Consider the following 12,500-nt stretch of genomic DNA (forward strand, 5'->3'; position numbering starts at 1 on the left):
ACAAACACACACACACAGCAAGCTCCAGGCTGTACCTTCTGTGCTCCAACAGTACATCACAGCCCAAAGCCAGCTTGATGAATGAGTGTGCCAGTGTATGTGTGTGTGTGTGTGTGTGTGTGTGTGTGTGTGTGTGTGTGTGTGTGTGTGTGTGTGTGTGTGTGTGTGTGTGTGTGTGTGTGTGTGTGTGTGTGTGTGTGTGTGTGTGTGTGCGCGTGTGTGTGTGTGTGTGTGTGTGTGTGTGTGTGATTGTGTGTGTGTGAGGGTGTACAAATCTATACACCATTGTTGCCATGGATAAATAATTACACTTCACACACGAGTAGTTTTCATAAATGTGCTACTATTCGGGAATGATAAGCCCCTTTTAATTGTGTGTGTATGTTTGTCTGTGTGTTTGTGTGTGTATGCAGATTAGCATTCTTGTGTACGTGTGAGTGTGCATGCATGTGTGCGTGTATGTGTGTGTGTGTGTGTGTGTGTGTGTGTGTGTGTGTGTGTGTGTGTGTGTGTGTGTGTGTGTGTGTGTGTGTGTGTGTGTGTATGTGTGTGTGTGTGTGTGTGTGTGTGTGTGTGTGTGTGTGTGTGTGTGTGTGTGTGTGTGTGTGCGTGTGTGTGTGCTTGCATTTGCGTGTCTGTGTGTTAGTATCTGGGTAAATTGGTGTGTGTGTGTATGTTTGTCTGTGTGTTTGTGTGTTTATGCAGATGAGCATTTTTGTGTACGTGTGAGTGTGTATGAATGTGTGCGTGTATGTGTGTGTGTGTGTGTGTGTGTGTGTGTGTGTGTGTGTGTGTGTGTGTGTGTGTGTGTGTGTGTGTGTGTGTGTGTGTGTGTGTTTGTGTGTGTGTGTTTTTGTGTTTGCGTGTGTGTGTGTGTGTGCTTGCATTTGCGTGTCTGTGTGTTAGTAGCTGGGTAAATTGGTGTGTGTGCGTGTATGTGTGCGTGTGTGTGTGTGTTTGTATGTGAGTGAGTGCGTGCGCGTGTGTGCGTACCTGGGCACGTTGGTGTCCATGGTCGCCACCCCGTAGCCGAACACGATGATGCCCACGATGGAGGCGGGGATCAGCAGCTGCGTGTACACGCCGAGCCAGGCGAAGTACAGCCCGATCTTCTCCCCAAAGTACTTCCTGTGGAGGTCAGAGGTCACGGATTAGGACGAGAGGGGGGGGGGGGGTCAGGGGTCACAGGAAGCAGATGGAGATAGAGATAGGAACAACAATGGGGGTGAATCAGGGAGGAGACATGAGCAACAATGGGAGGGAGACGAGGGAGAGGACACCGGGTGCTCACATGACCGCAAACACACCAAACTCACCAAACTCACATCTATAGAGTGTGTCAGCTAGTACCTTGACTCAACCCTTAACCTGACACCTTAACGTGACCCCTGCCAACCTATCCCTAACCTGACGTAGAGTTATGATTGGACGTTGAGGCAACGCAGAAAGCACAGTCGCTTCGACGCAGTCGTGAACCTGGGTTGGTTCTGCGTCGGGTTTACGTCGAGTTTAGGTTAGCGGAACAATCACAGCCTTTGCTGCTGAGGTTCGAATTTTTGGGAGGTGCACGTCAGGCCCTTGCTGTGGATGCAAGGAGGGTCCAAAAGGACGTAAACCCCCTTGCGTTGCGTCGACGTCCGACCATAACTCTACCTTAAAGCTCTACCAAACAAAGATAAGATAAGGTTGATGTCTAAAGTTAGCCAAAAAGTAAACTAGGGTTGGGAAAAAAATATCGACGCAGCGATATATATATATCGTCGCCCGTCTCCCCGCGATACGAGAATCGATACACTGCCGCTAAATATCAGTATTAATGAAAAATAATATTTATATATTACCTGATGAGGTCCACAGGCTGGTATTTGTAGAAGGCAGAGTATCTGGCCCACTCCTCATGAAGCAGCTGGAGAGAGAGAGAGGCAGAGAGAGAGAGAGAGAGAGAGAGAGAGAGAGAGAGAGAGAGAGAGAGAGAGAGAGAGAGAGAGAGAGAGAGAGAGAGATGGAGAGAGAGAGAGAGAGAGAGAGAGAGAGAGAGAGAGAGAGAGAGAGAGAGAGAGAGAGCAAGAGAGAGAGAGAGATGGAGAGAGAGCAAGAGAGAGAGAGAGAGATGGAGAGAGAGAGAGAGAGAGAGAGAGAGAGAGAGAGAGAGAGAGAGAGAGAGAGAGAGAGAGAGAGATGGAGATGGAGAGAGAGAGGGAGATGGAGACAGGCGGACAGATAAAAGGAGAGAGAGAGAGAGGGGGAGAGGGAGAGGGAGTGGGAGACAGGCAAACGGTGAGAGAGAACTATTAGGAACATGTCCAGCTTTCAGTCACGATTTGTAGATTGGTTGGGAGGGGGATGAGGCCCACCTGTCTGTCATTCCTCTCCTCCGTGTGACCTGTGACCTTGTAGTCACCCTGGAGAGGGAGAGAGAGAGAAATATGAGAGTAAAATATACAGTGGATGCCCACACACAAACACCAAACATCACACACGCACGCACACACACACACGTACACACACTCACACTATGAACTCACATCGTGCAGGGGGAACGCAGCCTCGTACACGCCTTTGGCTATCAATGTGGTGATACCTGGGCGAGAGAGAGAGAGAGAGAGAGAGATAGAGAGAGAGAGAGAGAGAGAGAGAGAGAGAGAGAGAGAGAGAGGGAGAGAGAGAGAGAGAGAGAGAGAGAGAGAGAGAGAGAGAGAGAGAGAGAGAGAGAGAGAGGGAGAGAGAGAGAGAGAGAGAGAGAGAGAGCGAGAGAGAGAGAGAGAGAGGGAGAGAGAGAGAGAGAGAGAGAGAGAGAGAGAGAGAGAGAGAGAGAGAGATAGAGGGATAGTGAAAGAGAGAGAAAGAGTGGGAGCCAGAGATATAGAGGGAGAGAAAGAGAGAGACAGAGAGAGAAAGAGACAGACACACACACACACACACACACACACACACACACACACACACACACACACACACACACACACACACACAGACAGACAGACAGACAGACAGACAGACAGACAGACAGACAGACAGACAGACAGACAGACAGACAGACAGACAGACAGACAGACAGACAGACAGACAGACAGACAGACAGACAGACAGACAGACAGACAGACAGACAGACAGACAGACAGACAGACAGACAGAAAGAGATAGAGAGAGAGAGAGAGAGAGAGAGAGAAAGAAAGAGAGAGAAGACATGTCAAACTGAAATCCCATTTGATCCTAATACCAGAGTATTCCTGATTAAAGAAGTCACATGGCTCGGAACCTCTTCCCAGAGGCGATTAATGTGGTGCAGTCTAATCTGTTCGGTCCATTTCCCAAATCTCACCTTATTCATTTCCCCTAAAAGTTCATTTCCCAAAAGCTATTTAAGGGAAATGAAGAAAAAAATAAAATGCCGGATGACTTATTAATATTTCCGAGATTCAGTGTGTAGCCCTGTTTAAGCTGCTCCGGGATTAAACAGGTACATCTTGCTTTTTTGGATTTGTTTTTGCATAGTTTTGTAAAGCCCCAAATGTCGACATGAAACAATTAGCATTTACAGAGAGATCTCGTCTTCATGGACCGCTGCCCAGAAGAGACATTAAGATAATTAGATCCAAGCAAGTCATCCGTTTTGTAAGACTTGTACCTAGTTCGAGAAGAAAACTTAGATCTCAGAAGTTTCAACCCCTGAGATTCCGACTTCCAATCTCCGATACTCCACCCCCCCCCCCCCCCCAGTTAACTTGGATGGGGGAAGGGGGGGGAATGGATGCCCTAAAGAAGTTCATCATATTCTAGCTCATTACTGAATACAGAAAATAGGCAGCAGCAGTTTACGTTACTGTTCGAAACATATGATAAAAGATGGGAGAAAAACACTTCCAGGCTAATTAAATCCATCAAATAGCTGTTCAATTACATTATTGTTATGATCAGAGAGACAAATTAAAAATATATACTCTTGCAAAGTATCGCATCAAATTATGCGTGAAAACATCACTAAGCACTTTGTTATAATGTCATTCCCAGTAACGCGGAAGGCTGCCATCTTTGACATGTTAACTGAGGTTAAGTCGGAGCTCTGGGATAAAACCGGAATTTCGGAACTTTAATTCCGAATCAGACTACATTTAATTTTTCCCAAATCAGAGCAAAGTGTTCGGAGTTTCCGAGTTCAGTCAATCGTGGGTCCAATCAGACGACAAGCAAAGACTTTTCTGTGGAGTGTGTGTGTGTGTGTGTGTGTGTGTGTGTGTGTGTGTGTGTGTGTGTGTGTGTGTGTGTGTGTGTGTGTGTGTGTGTGTGTGTGTGTGTGTGTGTGTGTGTGTGTGTGTGTGTGTGTGTGTGTGTGTGTGTGTGTGTGTGAGATGGTGGTTGAAGCAGCCTCACCTGGCCCCCAATCAGCCTGATTAGACTCTGGGGCTTGGGGAGGCTGCACACCTGTTGTGCCAGAGCAATCAACGCACACAGGTTCACCGAGGAGGGGGTGGGTGGCAGACAGCTAGGTGGCATGGGGCAGGAGAATACTGCTTTAATGATATATACCGAAAGGTACTTTAGAACTGCCTGTTTCGCTTTCGTTCCATGGACTGCCCTGTGTGATACATGTACAAAACTGAATTAGCACCGCGCTGAATGAGTTATCGCAAATGTGTTCAGATCAAATCTCTTTCTCTCTTTATCCATTTTCCTCGGGCTTAAAGGGGACCTATTATGCTTTTTCGACTTTTATGACCTATACACCTTCTCTGTCAACGCTCGGTTTCGTCCTTCTCCGCCCCCTCGCCCCCCTCCTGCCAACCCAACTCTGTTGTGATTGGTTACCTTCCTTGAAGCGCGCGCGCGGGCAGAAGTGTCGCAAACGCTGTCCCGAGTGTTTAGCGCTCTGCACAGCCACCCCAGACTCTCAGCAGGGAATACGTCGAAATGCATGTACGTCATTATTTGACACTTTAGTATGGTTAAACATGACTATCAATCATTATAACAACGTTTATAGGTCATAAAAGTCGAAAAAGCATAATAGGTCCCCTTTAAGGTAAATCAGCTGGATAATGGATGAGCGGGATTACTTCACCTCGTTTATAAATTCAAAACAGGACTCGGCCTATTGCTCACCCCCGAAAGAGAATTGAGGAGTAAATGTTATTTTACCCAAAGCTGTACATAATGAGATGGAGTCTCTCACTCAGCTCATCAGAGATGCCCTCCAGCAAAAAAAACAATCAAGGCTTCAGATGAGGATCGATAACTGAAGGCATCGCTCCGGGCCATAACCTCATCACAAAATCCTTTTAATTGAATCCATCCACCCATCCATCGGTCTACACTGGCCCATCCATCATCGCTCCATTAGGTTAACCCACAGCGTGCCGGTCAGGACTCTGTGAGTCATGGCCGGCGTGAGGTGGGAGGAAGAGGAGGAGGTAGACGAAGAGGAGGAGGAAGGAACTCAGAGCAGAAAACCCACACACAACAACAAGAGAAATGTTAAATGCCAAGTCCACCAAATAAAACAGACAGCAGGCCGGATATCCAGCAGAGCTCCTGGTGTGTGTGCTTTTCATTTAGCAGAGACCCGAGCCAGCAGAGGAAACTCTCTGGGATTCTGACATGTATATTAGACATGAATGTACCCTAGACCTATGTACAGTTGACATAGGGATAGAGTAAATGTATATTAGACACAAAGCTACACTAGATGTATGTAGTTAACATAGATAGATACAGTAGATGTATATAAACATGTAGCTAACCTAGATGGATGTACAGATAGCATGTAGATAGAGTAGATCTAACATGGAGCTACCCTAGATGTATGTACAGTTAACATGCAGATGCAGTACATGTATGGACTGGTAAAATGTCGATGCAGAACATGTATGGACAGGTAACATGTAGATGCGTATTAACATTTAGATGGAGTGGATGTATATTTAACGTGTAGAAAAAGGAGATGTATAATTAACAAGCAGATACAGTGTATGTATATTAACATTTAGATACAGTTGATATATATATTTAACAGGTAGATACAATAAATGAATGTGAATCAGTCTAATGGCCAAACTATATATCAATCAACCAGTTATTTTTTGTGTCGGATGGGGGCCAACCGTTTCTTTCTATAACCGTTTTCCTAGAGGACTCATGACCTGACCTTTCAATTTCAGGGCAGATTGCGTGTCAGGCCACATCACCTATAATGGCACCGACGCTTTTAATTTGGAGTAATCAATTAATTAACGGTGCCTCGGAGGAGCCTGTGAACCTGGGATGTTATTGGATCCTGTTTCTCATCACACACACGCACGCGCACACGCACGCGCACACACACACACACACACACACACACACACACACACACACACACACACACACACACACACACACACACACACACACACACACACACACACACACACACACACACACACACACAAGCCCACATACATGTTCCTTCATAAGGGACGATGACACTCCCATCTGTCTCTGACCCAGGAAGCATGACCCACTTGTTGGAAAATGGAGAGAGAGGCGAGATTAGGAAAGGGGAGAGAGGAGAGGAGGAGAGGAGAGAGGATGAAAGAGGAGAAGAGAAGAGAGGAGGAGAGGAGGAGAGAAGAGAAGAGGAGAGGAGGAGAGATTAGAGGAGAGGAGAGAGGATGAAAGAGGAGAAGAGAAGAGAGGAGGAGAGGAGGAGAGAAGAGAAGAGGAGAGGAGGAGAGATTAGAGGAGAGGAGAGAGGGTGAAAGAGGAGAGACTAGAGGAGAGGAATAAAGAGGAGAAGAGAAGAGGGAAGAGAGGAGAGGAGGAGAGAGAAATGGGGGGCGAGGTCGATGTAAGGAGAAAAAGGACGAGGACGAGGAGAGGAGAGAGGAGAGAACAAACCAGAACAGAAAAAAAAAGAGAGGAGCGAGGAGAGGAGAAAGGAGGCGAATGGAGGAAATAAGAGAATAGGAGCCGGCTTGAGGCTGACGAACAAAAGAGGTGGAGGAGCAAGGGCTCAGCAGGAGGCGCAGAGGATGTGGATGACAAATTAATATAATTAGAGAGGGCCCTCACAAAGGGGAAGGAGGCTAAATGGATAGATTCCTCCTCCCCCCCCCCCCCCCCGGCGCAACGCCCCCCTCTGGCTATTCTTAGCTGGGAGCCAGGAGGACCTCGGTGGGGTCGGCTCAGCCAACAGACATCTGGTGGGCGAGGAAGAGGAGGAAGAGGAGGAAGAGGAGGAGGAGGTTGATGAGGATGAGGTTGATGAGGACGGGGAGGTGATGAGGATGATGAAGATGAGGTGATGAGGATGATGATAATGAGGATAATGATGGTGAGGGTGAACAGGAGGAGGATGGGTATGATGATGAGCAGGATGACGACGGCGAGGACGACAATGATGATGAAGATGATGGAGATGAGGATGTTGATGAGGATAAGGATAATGATGATGAGGAACAAGGTGATGAGGATGATGAAAGTGAAGACGGTGGGGATGATGACGATGGGGAGAAGGAAGAGGAAGACGAGGACGAAAGGGACGATGATGAGGAGGATGATTAGGGTCAGGATGAGGAAGAGGAGGAGACCAGAGGAGAGAGCAGCTGGACATCAAACGAACCCAAAATCCACAAGCACGTTGTGGAAATGCGTCCACAAACACAGAGAGCATCTGCCGCTGATCTCCAGCCAAATTTTCAATGCTTCAATCACACAGTGCAAATATGTATCTCAAAAATTCATTGCAAGACAAACATTTCTAAAAAGAAACAAACTTGGGAAAAAAAAATAACATGATTATCAACCTGCTAGCGAGTTTCCACACCGTGCTACTTCTGCCCGGCTGCCCTTGAGCAAGGTACCGCTTACCTCCTACAAGAGCTTGTAGGAGGTGAGAGTGAAAGTGTATAGAAGACAGTATGGAACTATGAGTAGAGAGAGAGAGAGAGGCGCTCAGCCAGCCAGCCTGAGTCTAAAAACAAACATACCCCCACACACACACGCAGTCACACACACACACACACACACACACACACACACACACACACACACACACACACGCACACGCACACGCACACACACACATACACACACATACACACTCAAACGAACACACACGCAGACACACACACACACATACACACTCACCCGCCTGTCATGGAATATATCACTATCTGCTCTCTCTTTTCAACACTCTTTGCACAAGCCGCTAATTCTCATCCATCAGATGCTGTCTGATGACAGCGCAGGACGCCGACATATGACTCACATGAATTTATGAATATGTCTTGACTACACAATTACTTCAGTCTGGTAAAACCAGGACCGGATCCCCTGTACGGGTCGCAGGCTGAGTACAGGATATTAGCTCATCACCGACCGCACGGCCACGTGTGTTTCAAAAGTGGTCTTTGTGCAATTTCCCTTCTCAGGTTGTGGTGACAGAACCGTAATATGATAGAGGCAGCCCATGTGAACTTTGCTTACGCAAACACACACACCTACACACACACACACACACACACACACACACACACACACACACACACACACACACACACACACACACACACACACACACACACACACACACACACACACACACACACACACACACACACACACACACACAAACAGATGGTTCGGCTTAGCTCAGGAGGTAGAGCGGGTTGACTTGTATCCGGAAGGGGTGACTTGTTCAATCCCCGGCTCCCCGGAGTGTCGAGGAGTCCCTGAGCAAGACAACCTCACCCTGACTGCTCCCGGTCGAGCTGGCTGTCGCCCTGCGTGGTCGACTCCGCCGTCGGCGTGTGAATGTGTGTGTGAACCCTCGTAAGTCGCGTTGGATGAAAGCGTCTGCTTAATGCCCTTAATGTAAATGAGACAAAGGGTGAACTTACCCATGGTGTGGCAGGTCCGTGCGCAAGCCGTGCGTCTCAGGATCTCGTACACCTCGGAGAAAAACCAAACGCTTAAGTTAGTTCAACAAACGGAGACGCATCGTCTGTAAAGGCTGACAACGGAATTCGGAAAGCAGACGCATCAATTTGTATATAAAATGTTGGAAAGTGTCGACTGCAATATACTTTAGATGTGTATACTGTTTATAATACGTTTATTCACTGACATGAGGAGGGAAAACATTGACACGTCTACTGATTAGAAAGAGAGACAGGTGAAACCGTCCTTCTCTGAACTGGAAACGACTTACGATGCGACCTCTCGTTGCGTTGTCGAAGAACGTGTCTTTGGACTTGATGTCGTACCTGGTGAACACAAACACACTGGTCAGAGGAGGAGCCATGCTGTTCACCTGTGAGATCCTGTTTATTTCATGTGCTGGTTTCACAGCCACCCTGTCAAACACATATTGCTGCGCGGTTCCAGTCTGTTCTGAGACCGTCTGTGTGAAAATAAGAGGCTCTTTGCAGCCAACAAATCCTCGGTAAAGCAGCACCCTGCTTCTTCCAGACAGGTTCTTGCAGGTGATATAGCAGTTGCCATCAGGGCGTCGTTATGTTTTATCGGCTTTAAACGAACCCCCGTTCAAGAACATTCATTTCCTCTGCAATCCCACTTTGAAATGCTTTATTATGCTTCTTTATTTATTATTTTCGGTGGTATGTATGATGTAGGTGGGGGCGGCAGTCAGACTGAGCAGGGATAGGGGCAATGGGATAGGGGTCAGGGGTTAAGGGTCAGGGGTTAGGGTAAGGGGTTAAGGTAAAGGGGGTTGGGGTTTGGGTTAGGGATTAGGGTCAGTGGTTAAGGTAAAGGGGGTAGGTGTTTGGGTTAGAGGGCAGGGTTTGGGTTAGGGGTCAGGGGTTAGGGGTTAAGGGTCAGGGGTTAGGGTAAGGCGTTAAGGTAAAGGGGGTAGGACTTAGGGGTTAGGGTCAGGGGTTGGGTTAAGGGTTAGGGTCAGGGGTTGGGTTAAGGGTTAAGGTTAAAGGGTCAGGGGTTACGGATAGGGGCATATTGCTCGAGGATGCCTCCAGGTACCCAGGGGGTACTAGGGGGTACCAGGGGGTACCAGGGGGTACCAGGTACCCAGAGCCCAGCGACCACGAGGTCGAACCCCCACAACACCCGGTGCAGCGGGAGGGGGGGCTTACAGGTGCAACTTGTCCCGGGTGAAGGTGTGGGACAGCAGCTTGGTGCGCCCTCTCTGCTGCAGGGGCACCTTGGGCTGGAAGGGCTGGTTCAGACGGGCCCACAGCGCCGACATGCTGGCGCTCAGACCGCTCTCCTCCTTCAGGTCGTAGCTCTGGGGGAACACAAGCACAGCCTCAGCCGAGGACGGAGCCAGAGGAGAACGCTGCTGGAACAACTTCAGCCGAGGACAGAACCAGAGGAGAACGCTGCAGGAACACCTTGAGCCATGGACAGAACCAGAGAGATCTGGGACTCATGAGTTCAATGAAGTATAAAAGAACGGATATATGAAACTAAATGTCCGTTCTTAATATGAAGCATCAGTAGAAAATCAGAATTATCACTTCTGAGTATGAATTATGAGTTCTAAATATGAAGCATCATTCTAAATATGAATGGTGAGTTCTAACTATGAATAATCAGTTCTAAATATGTAGTATCAGTTCTAAATATGAATGATGAGTTCTAAATAAGTGCGTGTTTTTCTTAGATCTAACTGTCAAATAACACCTTTTTTCGAATACATCTTTAAAGATCTATCAAGACATTTAAAGACGGAAAGTGGTACGACGGGGTGTACAGCAGTATGGACAGCCCACGATGTCAGAGCATTCACCTTCTACACACTAGTCTCTCTGTACAGGAGAACCCAATGAATCCAACCATCCCATTTCTACCCCTTACGGCCTGATTCCACCGGACGCGTTACGGCAACGTTACGGCAGCGGCACGTCTTGGCCGCGGTCACCGCAGCAGATAGGTTCCACTCTAATCAATGAGACCATTTCCACCGGGCGCGGCTGCGGAACGTCTCAGCAGCGTCCCAGGAGCGGCGTGCCGCGCCGCAGCACTATCATTCTAGAGCATTCCTATTTTTGCCGCCAGCCGCTGCTGAACCGCGTCAATTTCAACAGAGCAGATCGATCAGGGCAGGAAGTGAAAAAGTAAAAGCCATAGAGCATTCCGCTCAATTTTCAAAATAAAACACAATAAATAAAACACCAACATTATTACGTCATGACCGGTGGCACCAGGTCAGCAGTCAATCAATCAAAGGGTCTCAAATCATCCTTTTTATAAGAACAATGTCAGAAAGGACAAAGCCTGGCATTTAATTGCAGTAGTTTTGGGAGTGGAAGGTGAGTAGGCCTACATTAGGTTTAGGATTATCGCGGGATCTCGTGATCTCGCGTGAATACGGCTGGCTCGCAAGGCAGCGTTGCGCTGCCGTAACGCGCCCGGTGGAAATGCAAGCAGGGCAAAGTCGCGGCCAAGACGTGCCGCAGCCGTAACGTTGCCGTCACACGTCCGGTGGAATCCCTGTGTTACCCCTTCCCCTTACCCCTCCCCCTTGTTTTGAAGGGGTAAGGGGAAGGGGTAAGGGGTAGAAATGGGATTGTGAGGCCCAATCCCATTTCTAACCCTTACCCTTTCCCTTTACCCCTCCCCCTTGTTTTGAAGGGGGAAGGGGAAGGGGGGAGGGGTAAGGGGAAGGGGTAAGGGGTAGAAATGGGATTGGGCCAAACACAGAGCTCGCAGGATACAACAAACTCTGCTGATTGTATTGGCGCTCCTCCCGATCCTAATCAGTGTTCTTACAGACGCTCAGCCAACCCCCCCCCCCCCCCCCACCACACCCCTTCCACCTACCTTCTTGGTGGGCACTTTGATCTTGAGGAACTCCGCTTCCCGGCTGAGGACGTGCCAGGGGGCGTGGAGACGGGTGAAGCCCGGCCCGTGGCTCTTCACCTGGGGAGGAGAGCACAGACACCGGCCCCCCCCGTCACTCGGAGGTCCCACATGGCGGCATCAGGCCACTCTTATGTAGCATAAAGGGGACATATTATACCACCAGGTGTGAGGGGGATTAGCCGGTATGAAAATGTGCCCCTTATGACATCACACATGGGCGTGTGCACCTAGAAGCGCGACGGATAGATGAGCAACGTTTGCCACGGGCCACTGGGAGGGTTGGTAGACTGATCTATCCAGCGTACATCTAGGTGGACACGCCCATCTGTGATGTCAGAAGCTGCGCATTTTCAAGACGGCTTGTAATGGCTAATCACACTCACACCTGGTGGCGTGTCATGGGACCTTTAACATTTACATTTACATTCAGGGCAAAGCGACTTACAAAAAGTACATTTGTCAGAAGAAAGAGAAACAAGATACCGCTGTCGGCACAGTAAGGATGTTCATAAAAACAAGTGCCAAGCACTAACACTCGCTAGGTTAACCCATTCCCTTTATACAACGAAGATAGGATTTAAGATGCTACACCATTCTAAGTATTATTTTGTAATAGTGCCAGGCCGTTCAACATCCAATAAGTGCTTAAGAGGGGTGGGAGGGGGGTGGAGCACTAAGGG

General features: G+C 48.4%; 1 protein-coding gene across 2 annotated transcripts in view; it reads right to left on the minus strand.

Annotated features, from left to right (window-relative positions):
• The window catches only part of ano2b (anoctamin 2b), a 58,094-nt gene that overhangs the window by 34,090 nt on the left and 11,504 nt on the right, over window positions 1-12,500 (minus strand). For both annotated transcript variants that reach the window (XM_056589197.1, XM_056589195.1), the window contains exons 3-10: window positions 11,779-11,877; window positions 10,089-10,240; window positions 9,188-9,242; window positions 8,877-8,928; window positions 2,526-2,581; window positions 2,355-2,402; window positions 1,842-1,906; window positions 994-1,128 (exon numbers count right to left, since the gene is read on the minus strand). In XM_056589197.1, coding sequence (XP_056445172.1) covers window positions 994-1,128; window positions 1,842-1,906; window positions 2,355-2,402; window positions 2,526-2,581; window positions 8,877-8,928; window positions 9,188-9,242; window positions 10,089-10,240; window positions 11,779-11,877 — 662 coding nt within the window. The remainder of the gene's footprint in view (window positions 1-993; window positions 1,129-1,841; window positions 1,907-2,354; window positions 2,403-2,525; window positions 2,582-8,876; window positions 8,929-9,187; window positions 9,243-10,088; window positions 10,241-11,778; window positions 11,878-12,500) is intronic.

Source organism: Gadus chalcogrammus, chromosome 4, assembly GCF_026213295.1.
Source record: "Gadus chalcogrammus isolate NIFS_2021 chromosome 4, NIFS_Gcha_1.0, whole genome shotgun sequence".
Classification (NCBI taxonomy): domain Eukaryota; kingdom Metazoa; phylum Chordata; class Actinopteri; order Gadiformes; family Gadidae; genus Gadus; species Gadus chalcogrammus.